A 24,654-nucleotide genomic window follows, 5' to 3' on the forward strand; every position below is an offset into this window, starting at 1 on the left:
CATGCCATATCACGGCGCAGTGGCTGTAACAGTTTGACTGACTCACTGAGAAGCAGGCTGACAGGCGGGCTTTCAGCGCCCACACCCAGGCTGGTGACAGCAGCCACCACGACGGTGTACTGGGCGTCAGGCAGCAGGCCCGTCAGCAGGATGTACAGAACCGCTCCGTCCACAGTTCGGTTTATCTGGTTCTCCTCGCTGCTGCTCACACACCACACCTGACCGACGACACACACACACACACACACACACACACACACACACACACACACACACACACACACACACACACACACACACACACACACACACACACACACACACACACACACACACACACACACACACACACACACAGTTAATGTTTGGATCTTCAAACGACACAAAGCCTCTGATTAAAACACAGCTTTCCAGTTTTTGGCAGTGAAGCTGTTTCTGAGCGCAGAACGACAGCAAGCAGATGAAAGAGACCGTAAAACATTTAAAATCCTGATGTTGCAAATGTGCCTGTCTGACGGCATCACAGTTTGTGTTATGAACAGTAAGTTCATGCATGTTGGATGAAGTAAAAGCAGCTGCTCTACAATGTTAAAATGCTCTGAAGATGTGCTGAAAGTAAGTCAACTTTTTCTATGAAGCACTTTTCAAAGACAAGGGTGCAATGTGCTGTGCACGAAAGTTAAAAACAAGAAATAACAGCGATTAAAACAATATCAAAATATCATAAAAACTACACAGAAGGCAAGAAATCATCTGAGGACAAAACGAATGAGTTTTTAAAAACTTCTTAAAACTATCAACTGACTCCATTTCTTCTTGAAAGAATTTTAAAATTGACCTTCCACCTCCCAAAATCTATGAAGTTCATCCTCCCTTTGAAGTTAATGTTTTTGCCAAGTTTTAAGAAATTCCTTCAAAGTATTCTTAAGATATCGCGTTTAAAAAAATTCACATCAAAATGAACCAATTTAATTCAAAATCAAATATTTAAAAAAAAAAAAATATTCACAACATTTTAAAAACTGCAAATAATGTTCATAAAAATAACCCAAAAATGTATTAATTTCTTACTTTCAAATAACTCATGTTTTCAAAACCATAAATAATTACATACAGCTTTTTATTTACATGATACATAAACTGAAAACTGTTTTGCTGATCAACACAAAGTGGAATAAACAGCTTGGTTCTTTAATATTTTTTAACATTACATAACACAGAAAGCTTTATCTGTTGTGACACTCGCACAAAAGAAAATGAGCCATGTAAGTGCACTTTGCCAGGAAGTTATTTCAACAGCAGAAGTCATGAACAGCGTGTGGTTTGAACAGAAAGGAAGGCTGCAGCAGCAAAACACAACTGAAAAAGAATTTGTTTTCCTACTTAGAATTCAACCTTTTATCTGAGAGGAGGAGGAGGAGGAGGAGGACTCATTAGTCTGAGCAGATTTATAAGATGCTAGAAATTGTGACAAATGTCCATGATAAGTCATATTATCAAAAGAACCCGTGATTTTGAAACCATAACTAATCGAAAATATTTTTTATTTACTTGATTAACTAACAAGCTAACTCATTCGTGCTGAACAGATTTGCTCGTCAACACAATGTTGAACAAACAGCTAATTACGAAGCTCTTCTGACCACTGTTCTCTGTGACCCTTTACTGTACGCGATCACGGTGAATAATAAAACTGTCGTGGCAGTAAACATCGTCAGCAGACTGACTCAGTAAAGCTTTTTTTAGAGCAGAATCTATCAACAGCTTGTTAACATTTTCCAGCACAGAGTAAGGTTGATGAAGTGAGCAAGAAAGTGTTTTAATGCTCATGAATTCAACCTTCCATCTGCAGGAGGAGGAAGATTGATTCGTTTTTATCATTTAATTGTTTATTAGATGTCAAAAATAGTGATAAATGTCCATATGTACTTTAGAAACTGATTTATATATATATATATAAAAAAAGAAACTGCTCATTAAAGTTGAATAAACAAGCCTTTTTTTTAATAAAGCTACTCTGAATCCTGTGTGCTCTGTGATCATTACTGTACACGATAATGAGGAACAATAAGTGTAGTGACATTAATTGTCACGCAGCCAAATCTGTTGTCTAATCTTAAAGCTTTTTACAACCAAGACAAATATTATATCAGGTCGTTTCTATCTGCCAAAACGGTAATTCATGCATCCACTTCGTCCCGGTTAGATAACCTAATTGCACCGTACTAACGCGTCACACAATGCGCGACACAAATAAATTCCAACTGATTGAAAAGCTTCAGCATCCACCAGGTCCAACAGGAGAGAGCTCATTACACCCGTTTAAAAATCACTTCATCGACTTCCCGTCCATTTAGAAGTGATTTTAAAATATCAACGATCACTTTTAAAACTCATATGTAGCTGATTTTCAGATCAGAAATACTGTGGTATTTATAAATAAATAAATCAATATTATTATTATTAATATTATTAACTCTTCCTAATAATAGTTTGCCAACATTTACTCGGCTGAAGCAACAAAACCCACAGTGTGTGAGAATGTTTTCCTGCTGATGAATTCAACTTTGTGAGAGGAAGAATGTTCAAGTTCTTCTCACATAATAACACTCTAAAAATGACTTCTATTCCTAAAACAGAAGTACTGTGAGTAGTGTTTCAGTGTTGCAGATGAGAAGTCTAGTCTGAGGCAAATCATCCTAAACTGAGCATGCTGTTTGTTTTGTTTCTCACAACTTTATCAGCAGGGCATCTGATAATCCTTCATCTACAGCGAGCAAAATGTTTATTAATTAACCTTCTGTGATAAAGACACAGAGCTGGAATAAAGATGTGTCCAGTCATACCCTGCTACTGATTCAATATTTAATTTTTCACATTTAAGCCTTTGCAGGCTTGTACAAAATGTTGCATGCAGTTCTCAGAAAATGAAATATTTAAGGGATTAAGTGTGATCCTCGCATTCAGCTGAGGAGCCGCCACGTTCAAAAGAATTTGGCTTTTCGTGATCAGACGCGTACCGTTTATTCCCAACTTTCTGCAGGCAGAAGGAATAAATCTTAAAAATAGAGCTGTACATTCAAAGTTTTTTTTTTGTTGTTGTTGTTTTTTTTGTGCTTGTAAAAGCAGCCTGATGATTAGTAATCACTGTTGTGCTCCTATGAGGAGACCCATCATCAGAACTGGGCATTTTTTTCACAGAGCAAACATGACAAGGACAGTCTGTGTTCAGCCGACAATCTGATGACAAAACAAGAGTTTCTTTCGTACTGGCAGCACATCAGAGGCAATGAGTGGTTACTAATTGTTAATCAAAGTGTGTATTTTTCAGAAGCATGACGGATTACAAGAACGTTATGTGTCTGTGTCGCCGACTGACGGTGCTAGAAGCAGGAACGAACACCAGTGAAGAAGACAGGCAGTCAGGTGTGCTCTCACCTTGTACTCTCTGATGATGCCGCTCTGAGTGTTGTGAGGCGGCGGCTCCCAGGACACGCCGATACTGGAGCTGTTGGTGAGCTGCACCACCGACACAGCCTGCGGAGCAGCACTCAGAGCTGGAGATGGACAGAAGGAAGACACTGATATAAACTACTAGTAGACACCAGTGTTGTTGTAATGCTGTATTTACAGGTCTGTCATTTATTAATAATTTACAAGAGGTTTCCTGTAAAAAAAAAAAAAAAATAAATAAATAATTGATGTAATTTGGTTTTAATCTTGGAAAAAAAAATTCAAATTCAAATACTCCTTTCTTACTCTTTTATGAGCTAGTTCCTTTTCATTTATTTATTATTTTTGATCTATTTCTATTTGTTTTAATTTAACTTGACTTCTTTTAATATATCTTTCTCTTTATTGTGTTTTTAAGAGCTGCATTTCTTTTAGCTTATATTTGAGGTGTTTTACCAATAAATTCCTTCAGGGATAAATGTTACTGAATTATTCAAATCGATTTAAGTGAACTCTGGAAGTCTGATGCTATTATTGACGTTGTTGATGGTTTTAAAGGAATATTTTGGGAACTATAAACATTTATTCTCTTGGCAGTAGCCGTTAGCGTAGCTTAGCACAAAGACTGGAAATAGGAGGAAACAGTTAGCCTGGATCTTTCTAATGATTCCAAAATCCACCTACGAGCACCTCTGCAGCTCAGGAAATGACATGTGTAAAACAGTAAACAAACAGGGAGCTTTAGAGGCCCTCATAGATTTTTCACCTTTGGACAAAGCTAAACTAGCCATTTCCCTTTATATCCAGCTGCTTTACCAATAAATGCCTTCACAGTGATAGATGCTGCTGAATAATTCGAATACATCTAAATAAACTCTAGAGGTCTAGGGCTGTTTTTGAAGTAATTTACCATTTAAAGGAAAAGTCTGATATTTTGTGAAATATGCTCATTCACTTTCTTGCTTAATTAGCACAAAGACGTGAAACATGGGAAACAGCCAACTATGATTCCAAAAATCCACCTACCAGCTCGGTAACTAACATGTGGGTGTAAAACAGTAAACAAACAAGACATCATATGTTTATTAGGGAGCTTTAGAGTTGGCCGTGGAATTGCACTTGAATTCCTTTAACCCTGAGCATCACTCAGCTTCACCTGATAAAACCTTTGGTATGCACCTGACAGAGAATCAGCAGCATGTCTTACCCTCCTCTGGGGTACGCAGCAGAACCATGAGGCTGTCATGTCCCTGTAACTCATTGAAGTAGGGCCTTATCTTGACCTCGTACTCCGTGCTGCTGTGCAGATCTACCACGATGCTGCTGTAGTCAGACGTGGCCTCCACATCCTGGACCAACCAGGAGTTGCCGATCGTCCGGTAAAATATACGGTAACCTTGAACGTAGCGGGACTGACGGGCAACCTGAAAAAAAGAGTTCCACATTTACATTTACGATCAAAAGCAGAGAAGCGTCGTCAGCAGCTGTGTTTGTACTTTGAGTTAATCTGTTTCTGTCACGCGTTGTTTGGAGGAGCTTTTTGAAGTTAATGTTTGGAGATTAGCGTGTCCCCCTGCGCAACACAAGCCGACTTTGAACAGTAAGACGTCTTCATCAGCCAAGTACTGAACTCACAGTCCAAGAAATCCTGGCGCTGGTGGGAGACAGCAGCACGGGCTTCTGCAGGTAGACGGACACCTCGCCCAGCTCCCTCTGCACCTGTCTGTGGTCCACACCCTGCTCTGTCGGACTCCCATCTGAAATAACAAACACATCCATTCTGTCCGGGCCAAAAAGAATAATAAAATAACTTCGACTCACCAAAAAAAAAAAAAAAAAAAAAAAAAAGGGGGAAAAAAAAAGGGAAAAAAACTTTCCGCATTGCTCCCGGCAGAGGAGCACCACACTGAGAGCCAATTAATTTGGAGACTGCACATGCAAAGCAACTTTTTCTAAACCATGTAGCACATTATCTCTGCCCTAAATCCAGTATCTCTAATTTCTTTCTTCAAAAATAGAAACCGCAGTTAAACAGCGGGGCTCAAAACAGTATTATCAAAATTGTATTTCTTTTTTTTTCTTTTTTCTCTTTGCTAATGTAACTCACCCTGCGTCCTGACAGGTTCAGAGATCGGACTGGGGTCACTGAGGCCGTACAAGTTGACTGATCGGACAATGAAGAGATAAACCGTGTTGGGAAAGAGTCCGACGACCGTGTGCCTCTCCTGCTTCACTTGGTCCGCGACGGTTTGCCAGGTGCTGCCCACAGATTGGCTGCAGGACAGAAAGTGAGTCATTATGTGAAGGAACAACACTATGGAAATATCAATTGTTGTGATAATACTGTAACTATACCAAGATTGTGACTAAAAAAACTGGAGAGGGTTTTGGGTGGGTCAGATCTTTATCAGCATGTTTGCTGCCTTAAAAAGACTGACAAGCAGTTCCACCAGGCAAATGTGCTCTCTTCAATCCTGTTGTCAAGTTATCTTGAGATAACGAGGTGATGGGTTTCATCACAACTCTCGGCCCACTGCTGCTGACCTGACAGCACAGACGGATGAAAGTGAAGTGATCTCAATTTTATGCAATATGGCAGCTGCAGTTACAGTAATCGTTCAATTTTTTTTTTGTCAGATCTCAAAAGCATTAGAGAACAAAGTGTAATGTCTGAAGGCAGGGGCGTAAATGAGTTGGAGAAAAGACTGCAGATATATTACTGTCACTCTAAATGATCAGTAGTTTTTTGATTCAGTGATTGATTGTGTAAAATCCAAACAAAGTAGATTTTGATGTCATCAAACAAACAAAAAAAACAGCCATTTAAAAAGGTGAAAACTACATTTTTGACATTTGGCCCGAATAAATGACCTGAAATTAAAATGACCAGTTATTTATTTTCACTCAATTAAGGACACGAATAACTATAACTTATTGTTTCAAGCAACAGTTTTACTGTACAACTTTTTCACTTTTTTTGCTGAGAATTAGACCAGATCAGCATCATAACTTTCTATTATGATGCTCCAAACACCAGCATAAAGACTTGAACAAGGGGTAAACAGCTTTGCTCTGTCCAATGGTGACAAAAATCACACAGCAGATCTCAGGTATCTCGTTTGTTTACAAAACTAAAGAAAAAAACCTTGTCTTTATGACTACTAACCATTTAGTAGTCTCCAGCAGGCAGTTAGCTTAGCTTAGCTGTGTGACCAAATTCTTTTTTAAAAGAGCAAAGACTCGATTGAGCAAACCAAGAATTTATCGGCTGCTTCTTGAATCTGTGAGACTCTGTCATCTAAAACGAATCTCTGGTCTCTTGTTTGTTTGATCAGTAGAAAAATCTAAGTGTGAAACCAAAGTCTTCATGCCGAGCTAAGCTATGCTAATTGCCTGCTGGCGACTTAATGGCTATTTATTATAATATAATATATTAATATTGAAGGTTAGCTGTATGACCACAAAATATTTTGAACAGAGCAATTTCACCTCTACTGAATGAATGAGCCAACAAATTAAAGATTTTATCGGTTGCTTCTTGGTTCGGTGAAACTCTGTTCATTTAAAATCATAGCAGGTCTCTTGTTTTTTTTAATTAGTAGAAAAACTAAAGTGTAAAACCACCTGTTGCCTTTGTTGAACTGAGCAATATTTTAGCCTGCACTGAATGAATGAATAAGCAAACGAATTAAATAATTTATCATTTACTTCTTGGATATGTGAGAATCTAAAAATCACCCAGCAGGTCTCGGGTGTCTTTTATCAGTACAAAAAGTAAAGTCACCCATCTTATCTTTATGCATAACTAAGTCAGCTAACCACCTGTTGGCTTAATTCTGTGACCAATGCTGTGCGTTTAGGATCTGAAGCTCTCTGTACATATATAATCACACATATAGCAGGTCTGAGATCTCCTGTTTGTTTCATCAGTAAAAAAAGTAAAGTGTAAAACCCCTATGCTCAGTTACCATAGCAGTCTTTTAGTTTCTGCTGAATGAATGAAAAAGCAAACAAATTAAAGATTTTATCGACTGCTTCTTGGATCCGAGTCTCCGTTCATCTAAAAATAAAATTGCGGTTCTCAGCTTGCGGACAAATCCTTATTCCTTTGTTTTACTGCGGCAGGTTATGGTGACAGCTCGTGAATGACTCCAGCGACAACACAAAAGAGCTCAATGCTGAGCTGGGACGAGCACCATCAAACTGCATGAGAGCAGTTTAACATTTTCCTCAACTCCTTGGAGAAGAAAATGGCGAGGTAATTACATTAGGCAGGTCACAGATTTCTCCCATTATCAGTGCCACTTTCCTCACTAAATGTTCTCCACAGAGGCCGTTTTGTCATTTAAAGAGTGTCGAACTGATTTTTTTTCTTCTTCAAAAAAAGATTGATCTGCAGATGGGTTTTCAAGTGGAAATTGCTGCAGCTGCTTTTCATACAAGCGCTCCATCTGGATTTACTGTCTTTTAAAATACAAACATAAATGTGCGCTCTGCTATGTATGGAACACAAGAAGGGATATTACAACTGAAAATGAGGGTTTGGTATTTACTTCTTTGTGCCCTCTGATGCCTGAATACAAACATTTTAAGCAATTTGTTGGTGGTGGAGCGTGCAGCGGTGAGTGGATCTCGATCACCAGCTCTGCGTGCCACGTTGAGCTTTCCGTCTACACATAAAGAAATGTGTGCCTACACACTCGTTCTGTACCCTCGATCCTGCCTCTGTAATGAGTGAACTCTCCAACTCGGCGAGCATCCCCCTCCTTCCATCGCCCCAGGATAGGACAGAGCTGCCAAGCTGACCACTGAAGTAATTGTCTCCTCTTTCACTCCCTGTCTGTCTCGCTGAAGCCCATGGTTGGTTGTTAGAGCTGCTGCAGCGCTCCTGGAGACTTCGCGGATAAATACTGATGCAGCAAGTGTCACGGTTTCACTTCCCGACGTCACATAACAGAGCTGTCTTCCCCCTCGGGCAGAGATGAGTCATTTCCAAACTCTAATGACTCTAAATGAAGAAGACTTCATTATCTGGGAATAGTCAGTCAGACACAGAGACCTTTATCAGGGATGGAAAGTTTAAATGGAAGATGTCTTCTGAACTTTAACTCACGGAGATGAAAAATTAGAGTAAAGTTAAGTAATAAAAAAAAAAAATTGAATTCATGTTTATTTTTTGCTATCCAGGTAAGCAACCAAGCAAGAAAACGAAAGAAAAAAGTGTTGTCAACTAATTTAAGACTAATGGTAAAGGGGAATTCCACCAATTTCACATGTAAAAGAAGGTTTACTGCTTAGGTACAAACTACATAGCCTGTTGTATATCATCTCCTACGGCTCTGGAGGAGTTTTGTTATGTGAGAAAGAAATTACTCAGACTTTATACATTACATTTTTATGTAGCTTGATGCATAATTAGGGATATTTTGGACTGCTTCTAACCACTCCTTTAAAATACAAACATTAAAAGTTATGACCTCTAATTTGTTACTTATAGGAATTATTTTAATATTTTTATTGTTATGTATCTTGTAAAGCTTTTCATAGTCTTGCTTCATTTTATATTATTAAAACCTTTTGAAGTTTTATCAATTTTGTATCCATTTTATCCATTATTACTTAATTAGATTTGTCAAATATTATTCATTCCTACTGACATGCATTGAGTGAATGATTTGTCCTTTAACACATGCAAATACAATATTTACACTTTGCCTTTCCCTTTTGATGTCACATTGTCAGAACAGATGAACATGCCTATTCCCAGTTTTGTTTTCAGATTGTATTTGAATGCAGATAATTTTTTTCCAGTAGAGGATGAGGACAGCACCTATTTGTGGAGGAGCAGGCAGTGGATCTGACCTTAGACCGTATATAAAAGTGGACGTAGCTTTCAGGTCTGAAAAATGAAGCCAATGCAAAAGTGCCTTAAAGTGTCATACCACCAAGGGCCACTAGGGGTCAACTCCAAAAAGTCTCCGGCTCCATAGACTCCCATTCAACTTATCTCATGATATACAAAGTCAATTCATTTTTTCAACAACTCTTTACGGTGTCGTTCTCTAAAGTCAATTCGTTTTACTAGTTTTCTGGCGGTCCATCTGAAAATAATTCCATCATTAATTAGATATTAGGCCTCAAAGTGATACGTTAGTGGGAGTGTCTTTGATTGACAGGCCTGTGGTGCAGTCAGGTTTCTTCTGTAAGTGGGCGGGGTATAGTGTCCTCAGGATCTGAAACAGAGCGAGCCAGATCCACCGCTCGCTCGTCCCCAGCCTGCCCAAATATGGTCACTTCTGGCTACAAAACTGGTGACATCACTGTTGAATGGGAATCAATTGTAGCCAGAGGTTTCTGGGAGCCAGCTACACTTTTCAGACCCGGAGGCTGTGGCCATTTTTATTTACAGTCTATAGTATGAAACAAGTTTCAATTTCCTGCTGATTCAAAATGTATTTTCTGATTAAATTAGTGGAGTGCTCTTTTTAACTAGATTAACTTTGTGGAAAAATTTGATTATTTTATAAGCAACACATTTGAGTGCTTGGTGAGATGATGCATAGTTACCTGAAGGCCTCAATAATGTAGGAGGTGACAGCGGCCCCGCCCTCATGTGGATTGGACTGCCAGGTGAGGGTCACTGTGTTTTTGGTCACCTCGGTCACCACGGGCTTCTGCGGAGGTCCTGGAAGCTGGAGGAACTCTGAAACCCGGGATCCTGACGACGCTCCGTCTTCTGATACACAAACGGGAAAAACAGCCGCATCAGTGGGCCGACTCTGATGAACATTCATCTGGTCGACGCTACAGACTGAGTTCTTAGGAGGAACACGGGCAGAGTGTGAGCACACAGGTGTAATGTGAGCGTGACAGAGTGTGAAGTGTAACAGAGAGACAGAGTGTGGCAAGTTTCGGTCTACAGTAAGTACCTTTGACAGTCAACATCCCATTCCAGCTCGACTCCCCTGTGGTGCTAGAGACCACGCACGTGTACATCCCCGAGTCCGTGTCCTGTTAAACAGCAGTCAACACACGAGACAGAGTGAACGCTGCGAGCGGTGTTAACTTCTGAAGGAAGTTCTGGATCTTTTTAGTCGACTGAAAGAATGAAGAGCCGACAAATGTTTACAGAAAAATCTAATTTTTACTGAAGAGACTCTCAATCTGTCCAACAGATAGGGAAAGAAACTAAACATACTTTAATTTTCAGTTAGTTTCATATCACTTTTGTACTGACAGATCAAGAACTTACACATAAAGCAGGTTATATAAAGTAGCATGTCGCTATAGCATTAAAATGCTGCATCATAATAAAAGTGAGTCTGTAAATTCCAAATAATGTCTATAATGATGTTTTCAGTGAAGAATTATGTAAAAATGTTTTTAAAGAAAATTCGAACGTCCTTGACAGAACTCTTCCATTTAAACTGAGGCAATTCATCTTTCTTTATAAATTTAATATGATAAAAATGGTGTGATTATCAAGTGAAGTCGAGCTTTCCTGCTGTTATTACAAGAATTATGTAAATGTCAAGTGGGACTTTTAACAATCACTAAATTACATAAATGGTTATTCCATCAAATGTCTCTGACATTTTGGGTAAAATTATTGATAAAATGAAAAAAAAAAAACACGGTGTTACACTTTAGATCTGCTGTGACAGATATTTTGGCCACTTGAAGGAAGCACAAACAAGCTGTCAATGGATGTGTCACAATTATTACACAATTGCCTAATCACAGTTATTGGAGGTGACTGCAGTTGTTTGGCCTCATCGTTAGAATCACTTCCATTCATCTGTATAAGAGCTGAACCTTCTGAACCGAAGTTCAGGAGGCTAACTCTCTCTGTTCTTTTAAGAATGGGCTTTAAACTGTTCTTCTTGATCAAGCTTATATTTAGTGCTGGCTCAGGTGACCTTGAACCATCCCTTAGTTTACTTACTGGCATTTGTATGACACCATAACATCTTAATAACTGCATGCCTTCTCTCTCTGCAGCTCCCCTCGCTTCTGTAGTTTTGTGCTTTTTTTCTGCAGATATCTCCGGCCCTGAAGCTGCATATCTCTGGTTTGCGATTACTGGTTCATTGTCTTGGAAATCTCTATGCTGCTCTTTTCTCTCTCTGCTCCCCCGTCACTTTAATCGGTCGAGGCAGACGGCCGCCCACCTCTGAGCCTGGTTCTATCGGAGGTTTCTTCCTCTTAAAGTTTTTCCTCCCAGCTATTGCTCATGTGGGAAATGTTAAATAGTTGGGTTCCTTTCTATGATGCTGGAAGCCAAACAGCTGCTGTGGGAACATTTTGGTAAAAAGAGGAGAGTTCAATAAAAGGCGAAATGTCAGATTTGCAGCAAAAAGCTCACTGTCAAGTTAAAATGACCAGAAAACGATCGCAATTATTTGTATGTCAATTAATCGTCAACTAAAATGTTGTTTACAGCCACAGCTGTAAACAACACTGACACGTTGTAGTCTCATAACGTTGTTCCCAAGTAGTTCTGTATTGACACGACCAGCAGCAGGGCGACAAGATTCAAACAAAACACTGAGGCATGAAAACTAAACAGCTGAAAGACACCAAAACGCTGCTCAGAGAGCGAGGTGACGCTTCTCTGCTGGTTCGTCTCTCTAGACACAGACGTTTGATCGATTGCTGTTAGAAAAATATTGATTTTAGCAGCTTAATGTAAAGGATCCCAACAATTTAAACTGCTCAGAAGTTCCCACCTCGTCCTCAGCATCTCTCCAAGCTCCACTGCTACAAACCCTGAGACGGCGCCGCACTCCACCTGCCCTCCTGTTTGCATTATGAACCGTAGACTGTCGGCCTGCATGCTTCACTGATGCTCTGGCTGCTCGCCGCGGCCCCCTCCTGGCTGAGAGCCAGTCTGCTGGAACTACCATCGGACCATATGAGATCATCCGCCGCAGCGTTGACCTCTGGCTGACAGTGAGCGCAGCATGTGGGCAGGTGAACTTCTTTAGATGACTCCAAACGACTGCTGAAATATTGATGGCGGATAGGGGCATCAGCAGGGTAAATATTTTTAGTCCCTCACTCGTCATCTCCATTTCCCCTCTTTCTTTTTGTTTTTTTTCTATGTCAACCCCTTGATGCCACACTAATGCATCTCTTCTGTTCCATTGAGCACATTGGCATGGCAGACTTCCTCCGTCTCAGCGGTGCACTGGACCGAACCTTAATGCTCCGAGTTTGCTGAGCACCACTGCTGAGAAACAGGATGACAGAGGAGGCAAAAAAAAAAAAAAAAAAGAAAAGAAAAAAAGCACAGTCCGGCCAGGAGATTTAATTAAAAGCTGGTTAGATGATTAATCATCTATTGCCGGTCAATTAATGGAAATGATGCCGCTTTTGCTCTGTCCAGCGCACACTCCCTCACCTCCAGATGGGGTTCTAGCACAAAGGGGTTTCTGACTGCTCTTTCATCAAAGCAGAACACATTAGAATTTACAAACAAGCACCTTCATTAACATTACAATTATACACCGCAGGAGCACATAATTGCGCGGGAGAGATATGCTCGGCCTCAGAGAGATCGCTCTTTGAAGCTCAGTCTCACCTTAATTTTACAAACGAAAATGGAATTTCTGATGGAAATGATAAAAAAAAAAAAAAAAAAAAAATGTGTTCCTACGTGGGGTGTGGAGAAGGTGATGCACGGTCGGAGATCAGACAGAAATCTTTACAGTATTTTATACACTTTCTGTAATTTCCATCAATCACTCGGTCTGTTTTTCCTTCCATTTAAGCGTGACCGGTTTTTAAAAGTCTTTTCATGCCCTTTCCAATAACACACACACACACACACACACACACACACACGCACACACAAACCTTTACGTCTGTGATTTGCAACGTGCCGTTCTCCAGCAAGGTCAGCCGAGGTTTACTCCCCTGAAGTCTCTCTCCATCCTTCTCCCATGAAATCCTGACGGTGGTGCCACCGATGGCGCGGCAGTGCAGCTGCGCCGTCGCACCCAGAGACACGGTCTGGTTGGCCGGGCCTTGGCGAATGATCGGCGGGACACGACCTGAAGGACCTGAAAGTTTGAGCAGAGAGGAGGCACAACATTATGTTTGGGGGTCTTATCTCTGCTCCAATTATCTGTACGGCGGAATAGAGCGGTGAAAAAACACATTTGGAAGGTGCACAAAAGGTCTGCAGAAAATACGATTATAAAGTTACCTAGTGCAAAGGTAGAAAATGCTTAAGATGCTAAGTAGGCAGGAAACAAGAGGCTGCGTGGAGAACAAAACTTAAATCAGGTGCTTTCAAGCTGCCGGAGGAAGAACATTAAGCCTTAAATTCATTGCTCATTCAGCATGAGGGCATTAGCTCTGTTCTTTCACTGTCTTTATGGCTTTATTGTCGAGCACCTACTAAGTAATTAATATGTATTTCCCTGTTTGGCCCATGGTACAGAATAAAGGATGAACCTCTCACAGGTTCAGACATGACTGAAGTCTCACCTCCCTCCACCTCCAGTAGCGCCTTGGTCAACACACTTCCTGCCACGCTGATGGCCTGGCAGATATAAAAGCCCGAGTCTTCGGGGTGGACGTCAGCGATGGTCAGCTCCCCGCTCATGGAGACAGAGTAGCGCCCAGACTGTGATGGCGGCTGCCCGGGAAACAACAACATCTAACACAGAAATGGACATGAATTAGAAAATTCACATTTTCAAAACATATTTTTTGAAGAATTATTCAAGTGATTTTAAACAAATGTTTATAGAAATTCTATAGAAATATAAAATAAGTGTAGAAATGTTTCATTGGAATTTTTTTACAGCCCAAAGACGCTGCTGTTGGAGGTTTTCTTCCTGTTAAAAAGGAGTTTTTGATTCCTTCTGTTGGAGGTTTTCTTCTGTTAGGAGAGTGTTTTTCCTTCCAGCTGGCGCTCATGTAGGAATCCTTAAATTGTTGGGTTCCTGTCTTAAGCACACTGAGATTCTTTATGTTGGTATTTGTTGCTACATAAACAAGACATTTAAAAATCTCCTCCAACACCTCCAGGGTCTCGGCTCCGTGGGGGTCCAGTCCTGTTTACACATCCATTTGGGACTTCGCTCCAGGAAGCAGCATCTCATCATTGGAGTCTAACCGCCAAAATGTATAAGTCAAACTTTCATGACTTCAATAAATAGTTTTCCACTTCTAATGATCTCTCCTTTGATTAAATTTCTGTAGTAAAGTTGGGTCACTTGAATCTGTCTCCAAAGACAACTCTATCCCCAAAGTTCCCCATGTTCATTGGAGGAAGTAGTTTTTCCATGTTGGCTTCATTTTTCGACCCTGGAGGTTGCTGCTTGATGCTAACGTGCTAATCTAAAATGGCTAAAGCATTGATAAACACCAGCACGTCTCTCATTAGGAAGAGCCTCATGGAGCAGCCAATGTGGCTGAAGACTCTGACTCCTCACTGATAAACGACTTTAACAATAAATCATTCTTCTAAACTGCTTTGAAATCAGTTTTGAACAGCTCATCAATTAACTCACTAATTGTTCCAGCCCTGTATGACAGATTACTTTACATGTTGACATACATATGCGGCGCAAAACTCATTAACTTTGAACCACAAACTTAAAAAAATAAGATAGACACGGAAGGAAATTGGTTGTTTTGATGTTTTATAGCCATCCCATCTTGTTTTTCTGTAAGTGAGATGGATGTGAACAAGGGGGAAGGGATGCATCAATCCATTCAGCCATCCATTTCATTCCTCTAAGAGGCTTAGACTTCAGTGGAGGGACCAAGGTTATAAGGCCACAGATAATCCCCCAAATACAGCAAAAAAAAAAGCTCTACAAACAGCCAAGCCGTGCTTCTACCCTCCTGCAGGCTGAAGCTTATTCACAAAATCTGCCGCTGGACTTCCTGTTCGCTCTCCGACAACCTTGTGAAAACATCTGAAGCTCCTCCTCCACGTCAGTGATCCAGCTGCTGTTGAGCAACACGGTATTTTTTAGCTGATTATCATGTGGAAGGAGGGCAGCGTTTGTCTGCCAGGTTTGCCCTGAAGAAGCACTTTCCACACCTGGTGTACTTCCCGCTCAGCTCTCCTTCTTCCTCCCATCAGCAGACCGCCGTCACAAACAGGAGAGACATTCCCCGCCAACACAATACCGCACTTTTTTTCCAACGCTTTGTCTCCATCTCGTCTCTCAGAGCCAAATGAAAATGTGCTGCACACTCTAGTTTGGAAAAATGTGTCTTGGAGAGTGTGGGCAAGTCAATAAAAATAAAAGGTGTCACAGAAAATAGGATTAAATCAGACCCCTGTTGTGGTGAGTCAGACTCACATTTAAAACAAAGAAGGTGTGAAATTCTGCTTATTGACTATTACAGTATGAGTAAAGTTTACAGAAATCCTCATGAGGCTTGCGAGGGTTTTTAATATTCACTCATCCTGTAACTCACAAACAGGATTTCACCGTCCGGCTTCTTACCTGGCTGCCCTCTTTCTGCCAGAAGATGGCAGGTAGAGGGTTTCCTGTGGTGCCGCATTGGAAGATGATGTTCCTCCCCTGGGTGGCAATCTGGTCTCGAGGCTTCATAGAAATCTGAGGTGGCACTGGAGGAGGAGAAGGAGTGCGACTGATCATTTAAAGCTGTAGTTCTGCATGAAAATGCCGGCTTTTTGAAGTTTGTCAACCAACTTTAGTTTCCGGATCCTTTAATTGATAGTGGAAGAAGTGTTCATTTCATTTTTAGTGAAATTTCTGCTGCTGAACCAGATCTGGCTCCACATTATTTGAAAGCACAAAGCCACACAACTAAATTTTAGACACCGAGACCACATCAACAACGGCTCCTTACTTGGTAATAGGAGTGAGTGCACAGCAAACACCTTCTTACCTTTTCTGCCGTCTATCGAGGCTCATACATGCTGAAGAGCTGCACATTATTTTCTCCATTACAAACTCAATGCTTCCAAGTTTTTAGTCTTTTTTTTTTTTTTTTATTAAAAAAGGAAAGTAATGTTGAAGTTACGTGAAATTCACAACACAAGTGAAAAATAATACTTAAAAGTCCCGTATTATATATAAATATAAATTCAGATTTCTGTGTTTTTTCTCAATTATAAAGCAGGTCAAGGTGCTATGAATATAAATAAATAAATAAATGTCATAACACTTGATCTAAAAATGCACACAGCCTTTATTCAGCTGCTGCGCTGTTTTGACTTCCTCAAGTTTGTGATGTCACAAACTCACGGTGTATATCCGCCCTCAGCACAGCCCACTGTCCCAACTTTTTGTGAGGATGTAAACACAAAGGGGTCATTTCTTCGCCAAGCTCGCGAGCAACAAGACTTAAGAAAAACCATGATTGGCCTGGACGTGTGTCACTCAAAAAAAGAGTCAGCCAGTCAGAGAGAGTCGTTGATATTAATGTCATTAACTTTGCTACTAAATGACCTACGGGTCTCGGTCACTCCTGGATCAGTGCTCTACATTCTTATTTAACCATTTCTATTCTTACTCTTTTTTTATGTTCTATACTTCTACGTTCCAAGTTTTGAGCTTTTATTTTTTTTATTCTGTTGAAAGTGAAAGGGGCACTAGCAAAGTAAGAATATCCTTGTGCATTGTAACCGCCTGTGTTTTTACTGGGCATGACAATAAACATGTCTTAATCTCCTGATATCAATTTGCCTTAAAGACACAGACACAAAAACATCCTGTTCTTGGCAGCGCTTCAGAGAGAAGCTTAAAGGAGATGTGAAAAACATGGTTTTTGGCACTCAAAACCACAAACATATCTTCTTATGGATATCAAGACTGCAAATAATTCACTGGAGAAGTGTCAAATATGGGACATTTGGGCAAAAGTACAGAAGAATTAGCAGCAAAATGACCATAAATGTACTTTTTCCATAGAAGACTTTTGGATGATCTTATTAAATAGTTAACCGTGAATCTTTAATGTGTAAGCAGAATTTTAATGGTGTAGCTGGTCAAGGTGCAGCGAGTTATAATTACTTTATATTGAGTTCTGATGTCAAGTCAAGTGGTTTCCAACCTGAGGACCTTTCACAGGGTAACAACACAAATTGTCTGGAGATGATTAACATGTTCCTCTCAGAAGAGGATGGCAAACAGCTCATATAAAACTCTCAATTAAAGGAGTAGAGGTATAAAATGTTATAATAAAGAAATATGAAAAACATACAGTGGTGTTTCCTTATTTCCACTACTGCTGTTAATTCTGATTTCGAATTGTTCATTACCGCCGAACAAGCGAGATTTAAGAGTTGCCTCTTTAACCTTCTGAGCTTTTTGATCTTTCGCTTTAGCCGCATCGCTTTCTCATCTTTAATGAGAGAAATCACCTCCGTGTCCTCTGAAGGAAAGAAAAAAAAAAAGGCAGATCATCGCAGCACAAGCCAGCGCCATCCTGATGACATTTACTCGGTTATTTTAGGAAAGGTCTTGGCAGAGCTGCCAATTTCCAGCTCAGGTCAGATCACCCTTTTTGCTGGATTCATCCTCCGTACAAATCTCTGCGCGCGCGCGCACACACACACACACACACACACACACACACACACACACACACACACACACACACACACACACACACACACACACACACACACACACACACACACACACAGAAGAGCACACACACTTATTTGGCTCAATCCGCGAGGGAACTGAATCATCTGTGCCGCGTCTTGATTTTTTCTCACTGAGAGCGTGTTCCCAAACACAGAAGACAACTCCTACTTTCATCAGCATCAAAGTATTGATGGTTTTGTGAATTTTCTGTCCCTCAAATAACATCTTCAAATAAACCGACGTGTTAGTCACAAATACCTTTAGATTTCACTTGTTTATTTGATAGTTTTGAGATCTTGGACGGTCTTCCAGGTGTTACTTCACTCTGTTTCCACAAGGATGCAATCATGTCACGTGACTCTTTCTGGAAATCGTATTATTTACATTAAATGTTCAACATATTGAGATGTACAGTGTTTGAGTTAAATGCTGTCTAGCTTGTTAGTCTAGCAGCTGGTATAAAACAGACTGTGTGGCAGAGAGAATGTTTTTATTGGAGCATGCAGCGTTCGCTTTCTTTCCCAATTTGAGAATTATTGATGAAAAACGATGCCGGCGGTGGGACAGATTATCGTTCTCCATCTGATTTATTTCTTATCTGCTGTTTCTGGACATTATCTGATGAAACGTGTTCGAATGGCACATCTGAGGGGATGTGTACTTTCCCCATGACATTATGGACTATTTTCTGATTAAAAAGCGTCATGTTTTTCCCCTTTTTCAAGTAAAATTAATTTCTAAAAAAAAAACCCGCCAAATATTTTCAATATTAGAATTGTAAAATTAACAGAAGAGTACAACAACTATGGCTACTACTATGTCAAATATTATTTAAAGGGGTATTCCACCATGTCTACACATGAACGTTATGAGTAGTAACACACCCTTGAAAAAACGTGTTTAATATCTTCCTCCTCTTCTTCTTTTTGTTTGTTTTAGTTTTATTCCTCCATTATATAATACTTTCTGTGTGTTCTTCCTTCAAATTTTGATTTGTTTCTATATGTTTAACCACTCCTTTTAATGTTATCATATTTGTCTGTGCACCTGTGAACCACTGAACGATGAAGGAGGAACATTACCCTGATGATGTCATTGTGATGTCATCGGAATTATCCTGATTTGAGCCCGAGATTACAATTTATGGCAAAAAAAAAAAAAAGACATGGGGAATTAAAAACAAAAAAGATTCAGTTGTTTACCTTCAAGGTATAACAAAAAAAAATCATGGAGATGCATTATGGGAAATATAGGATCCATTGTTTTAGGAATATCCTACTGGCAGAGTATCTCAGCCTTATTTTTTCCGTTCAAACCCTCAAATATTGGAATGCCCCTTTAATAATAACCTTGTATTATGTAAATGTGTGTAAACATCAAAATGATTGACAGCAGTATTAATAATCATAAATACAGTAAGAGTAAAATCCAAAATAAGAGTTTCAGGTTAAGTGGTCAGTAATTCAACATGAAGTCAAACCACGTCCTTAATTAAGCCGGAGACTTCCATTCAGTCGTAATTAAAACCCTTTCAGCTGCATTTTGAACTGCTGAGAGCAGGATTTACATGGTGTCACATTATCCCGACACACTCCCCTTCAAACAGCAGATGTGTGTTTGATGGGAGCCCGTAATCTGGTGTACATTAAGTCACTGTATATGAGGCTTACTTAATGCCTGACTGCAGCAACAGGCATGTTGTCAACATGTCAGCACCTAATGGAGGAAATTATTTACACCATTAGGCACTGATTGTCGATTTTGAAACACATTCAGGTTACCATAGAGAAAAGAGTATCTTCTATTTTTTTCTCTGAATAAATGAGCACCATAAATGTATTTTTTTCTTAGAGAACAATTAGATGGAAAATGAATTTACGGAGCTGGAATGATGATAGGGTTTGAAATCTGATGGAAAGAAATGGAAAATTAATGAGATGGATGAAACATTGCACTAAAAAACAAAAAGCATATCATTAAGAAAAAGAAGGAAAAAAAAAGAAAAGAGTGAACAGAGAGCTGCTCGGTTTTGGATTTCATTTACACTGATAAAAGCATTAGTGGATGAAGTCGTCTGAGACTGAGAGAGAGAGTGGAGAAGAAAAAAAAAAAAAAAAGGGCACAGAGAGCGTGGCGTGGAAATGGAGGAAGATAAAGAGACAGGAAGAGAGCGGGAGAGTCATGTCTTATTAATACCAGGACTGCTTTCTGGCAGTGAGTTAAAGCACACATCTACCAAACATCTGTCAAATGGCGTAATCCATATGGTTTAGCATAAGCTGCTGGCAGCACCGCTGTATGGCGACACACAAAGATGCACTGATATAAAAGCACACCAGACACCCGAGTGGGAGCAGGCTTTGTGTGACACTGTTGCCATGTGACTTTGTTTTCTACCTTGTGCACGAACATGGCTGTAGACTGAGAGCTTTTTTTTATGCATGCCTAGGTGCCATGGTAAGTGTGTGTGTGTGTGTGTGTGTGTGTGTGTGTGTGTGTGTGTGTGTGTGTGTGTGTGTGTGTGTGTGTGTGTGTGTGTGTGTGTGTGTGTGTGTGTGTGTGTGTGTGTGTGCTCGTATACAATATGCATTAGGGGGTTCTTACCATGGACCTGCAACATGGCTGAGGCCTCCGTCTTGCCCACACTGTTCTCAGATGTGCAGGTATACGTCCCTTCATCCTGCTCTTTCACGCGGAACAAACGGAGGCTGTTGCCGTTGCGGATTTCAAACCTGGGAATGAAAACAGAGATAATGAAGGCTCTAACTGAGAGGCATAGCAAAACAAAATTACCATACTAATCGGCACAAGGTGAAAAAAAACTGCCAGTAGTACAAGATAATGTAATTTCTTTCCTTGTCAATCAACCTGTTGCTAGGATTTTTTTTTTGTTCCCCAATCATGTGGCAGTATCTCGAAACATGTGGGCCTTATCAGCCGTAGATATTGTCACAGGCTCCAGTAAAAAGTCTTGAAACAGTTGAAAATCAATTAGAAACAAGTGAGATTATTTTAACGCACTGCAGGATTTTTCACTAGGTTTTTGTAAAAACAGCATTTTATCTCCTGAGAGTAGATTAAATACAAAGTTAAGGCAGATTTTGCAGAGCAGAATTATTCAAATTAGCTAAAACATACAGACATATAACTCAGTCTTTGTCGATGCAATGGATAAAATCGATTTAATTCACTTTATTTCTTGGACTCATACGCCACTGAGGAAAAAGATTAAAGAAATAGAAGATTAAATATCAAATAAAAGACAGAAATGCCAACATGAAAAGCAACAATTGCATGACATTTTTTATCAACACAATTACCTGTTCTCAGTGTGGAGAAATAAACTGTTACACAGCTGTCACCTTGACTCTGTTTACAATGTATTTTGTGCAGGTTTTGGCAGAGAAAACTGTTCATTACCTATATTTATTGATTTCTTTTTCCTATTATGTGGACATAATAATGCACCTTACAGTCCTGCTGCAAAGATAAACATTCCTATAGGAGGTTTCTGCAAGGATCATTTAATTTATGACCTTTTCAATCCCAAATTAAATCTAATTTATTACCTGTTTCACAATCACGGTCAGCCAAAGTATGAAAAGTATCGAGACAAAACAGCTGATCTAGAAGTAATGCAGCCATCTAATTGTGGGCTGTTAATAACTAAATTGAATTTAAAAACTAAATTAAAAACACTTAAATGATCTTTACATTTACGTAATTATCCTTTAACAGTATCAGCGTCCCAGTGGGACAACATAGCCTCCTGAGCAGCTGCTGTACGGCAGCACCTGCTTCTATATTAATTATCTAAACAAATGAAGTAAAACAAAATGTATAAACGTGTAAAACTGTAACAGCCTGGGGTGACAAGTTCATCTTGACTGTTTATTATAAATGTCTTCAGAATCTGTTCAGAAAAAAAGCCACATCCTGCGATTTACAGAACGTCTTTGAACATAACACAGAAGCCCGTCAGTCACTTCTGTCACCTGTGACAGTGACGTGTGTGAAACAACTCTGTGTGATCGGCAGAGAGTCAGGGGTCAGTGTGAGCCGACCACGAGACGCTAGTTTGAGAACTACTAGTAAGAGGCAAAAATAAGTGCTGTTCTGGTGCTGACAATGTTCAACAGCAGCCTGTGTATCATATTTAATAAAGTTACAGCAAACCAGATAATGACCTGGCTGTTTTTGTAAAGGAGGGAGGTTACAACACTGTAGAATTGTTGGCTGAAAGAGTTATGAGTTCAATGCAAGTATTAGTTTTATAGAATTAGGTTTTAGATTAATTTTGGAAAGTGTAAAAAAAAATGTAATTATTTAATGGGCTTTAGCTAAATGTGCATTATATTGAGCTTAGATGGAAAAAAGGATGAAACTGGCCCCTGGAGGATTCTGTCAGCTAATGAATCCTCTTTGGTCTTTTCCTTTTATGTATTTATATTAGCAGACTGGTAGAAAGATATTAATTATTCAACTCCACATGTGTTTTCTGAGTCACGTGTTAATAATCTAATATAGTATTGCGTCTGGGAAAGCTGCATCACCAGTCTGTCTCTTTTGGTCTGCGGCAAGCAGCAACCAACAGTGACGTCACCCGCTGGTTTGTAAACGGCTGTTATGAGTTCAGATTTTTGCCGTCACCATATTTGCTAGTTCCGAGCGGTTTGGAGCAGGAGGTGACCATAAATGGATGAACTAGAGGGTGGGGAGGAGCCAGCGGTGGATCTGACTGATCTAATTGGAAACCCGACGATACTACGTCCCGCCCACCGATAGCTGTAACCTGTCTGCACCACAGGCCTGTCAATCAAACAGACACACCCCCCAAAACACAGGTTTTTTTTTTTAAGCTAATTGTCTAATTAATGACAGATTATTTTCAGATGGACCTCCAGAAAACTAATAAGAAGGAGTGACTTTAGCTAACAACATCTAAATAACACGTGCAAAGAATTTACGGACTTCAAATATCATGAGAGAAGTTGAATGGGAGTCTATGGAGCCAGAAGGCTTTTTTGGAGACAACCTCTAGTGGCACTCGGTGGTATCGCAGCTTAAGGCACTTCTGCATCGGCCTCATTTTTCAGTCCCGGAGGCTACGAACACTTTTATGTACGGTCTGTATTTTGCTGTCACGTCCGTCACTCTCACCTCCCGCGGGGAAGCTCTCCCTCCTCCCGCCGCCAGCGCACCGTAGGAGCGGGATCCCCATGGACCTCACACAGGAAGTCGACCGTCTCCTCCTCCATGACCACCTGGTTCACCGGCCTCCGTACCAACACGGGACGCTCTGTCGGACAAGAGAAGGCTTTCAACATGTCCGGTTCGTGTTGCTCGGGGGGGGGGGGGTTACTACATAAATATCCAGGGCTCACCATACACCACCAGCTCTGCAGGGTCGCTATCCCTCTCTCCGACCATATTCGTGCCTACGCACACATACATGCCAGCGTCGCTCTTCCTGGTGTGAGAGATCATCAATTTGCCTCCACGCATCTGAAAAACACCCCAGTGACAGTTCAGGACATTAGTCTGCAGCGTCCCCTGAATACAGACACCAGAGGACACAACTTCACGCTACCGTCTCTGCCTTTGATGGCAAAATCCACATTTAAATATGCTTTCACTGTTATAAATCATTGATGCTGGATATGCAGAGCGCTGTATGAGTCATTGTGGTGCGCGTGTGTAAAGTGGTAGAAGGTGCTGTGCTTGTACTTGTTGAAATACCAGTTTTTACTGCAGGATTTTTACTTGTAATGGAGTATTTTTCTGAAATAATCACTGCTTCTAGAATTGATGTAAACATTATCCATCATCAGCTTCAGCTCCTGACTTCCCACCTTTCCACAAAAGGCCTCTCAACAAGCAGACACTACGTCCAGCTGTTGGTTTTTACACATGAGAGGACAGAAAGAGAAGAGACAGCAGGATTGAAGACATTTTCCGGTCCACAGCATACCAAGGTGTCTGCATTCAATCGTGATCTACTAAAACTTTTATCAGTCTAAACTGGCATTTCTCCCATTTGCATAACACATTTCTCCTGGATTGGAAAGAAGTACGAACAAGAGAGGACTTGTTTAAATGTATTGTAGTTACTGTTTAATCCCAGTATCCAGAACAATAAAAACAATATTTAACATTAGTCGGTGTAAACACACCTTCATCTTCATCAACTGGTGATGAATACATCCTTAAACTTCAGGAAGCGCCACTCAAACAGGAGCGAATTGTGCCGTGGATTTTAACACATTTGATGCACTACTAAGTATTTTCAGCGGTGTGGTTTATGTGGGACTGACTCAAAATAAACTGCAGCAGTGCCAATTTAAAGTATGACTATAAGGTGTTTGTAATTGTTTTTGGACAGCAATGGAGCTCTGCAGCACAGAGCAGGAGGATATATCGAGCTTCAGTGACAGAGACGATGATTTTTTGCATGTTTTTTTTTCCCACTGGATCTATTGATGATAGGAAATAAACAGAGTATCACTAGAAGTATGCTTCTTTTTCTTTCTTTTTTTAAGATATTGCCCTTTAGAAGAAAAAAAAGGTGAAGAGGAAGAGGAAAAAGAGAAAGAAGACTGAGAAGAGGAAG

At 40.2% G+C, this 24,654-nt stretch overlaps 1 protein-coding gene across 4 annotated transcripts in view; it reads right to left on the reverse strand.

Moving 5' to 3' along the window:
• LOC138629303 (roundabout homolog 2) overlaps window positions 1-24,654 on the reverse strand; it is a 58,408-nt gene that overhangs the window by 12,568 nt on the left and 21,186 nt on the right. For all 4 annotated transcript variants that reach the window (XM_069712920.1, XM_069712921.1, XM_069712922.1 and 1 more), the window contains 13 exons: window positions 23,429-23,549; window positions 23,205-23,343; window positions 20,649-20,776; window positions 15,930-16,054; window positions 13,948-14,119; window positions 13,312-13,517; window positions 10,383-10,464; window positions 10,021-10,189; window positions 5,561-5,727; window positions 5,089-5,210; window positions 4,661-4,877; window positions 3,439-3,557; window positions 47-218 (listed from right to left, as the gene is read on the reverse strand). In XM_069712920.1, coding sequence (XP_069569021.1) covers window positions 47-218; window positions 3,439-3,557; window positions 4,661-4,877; window positions 5,089-5,210; window positions 5,561-5,727; window positions 10,021-10,189; window positions 10,383-10,464; window positions 13,312-13,517; window positions 13,948-14,119; window positions 15,930-16,054; window positions 20,649-20,776; window positions 23,205-23,343; window positions 23,429-23,549 — 1,939 coding nt within the window. The remainder of the gene's footprint in view (window positions 1-46; window positions 219-3,438; window positions 3,558-4,660; window positions 4,878-5,088; window positions 5,211-5,560; window positions 5,728-10,020; window positions 10,190-10,382; window positions 10,465-13,311; window positions 13,518-13,947; window positions 14,120-15,929; window positions 16,055-20,648; window positions 20,777-23,204; window positions 23,344-23,428; window positions 23,550-24,654) is intronic.

Source organism: Brachyistius frenatus, unplaced genomic scaffold, assembly GCF_029030835.1.
Source record: "Brachyistius frenatus isolate BFR_SWC_R1_liver_20210118 unplaced genomic scaffold, ASM2903083v1 Contig_114, whole genome shotgun sequence".
NCBI classification, from domain to species: domain Eukaryota; kingdom Metazoa; phylum Chordata; class Actinopteri; family Embiotocidae; genus Brachyistius; species Brachyistius frenatus.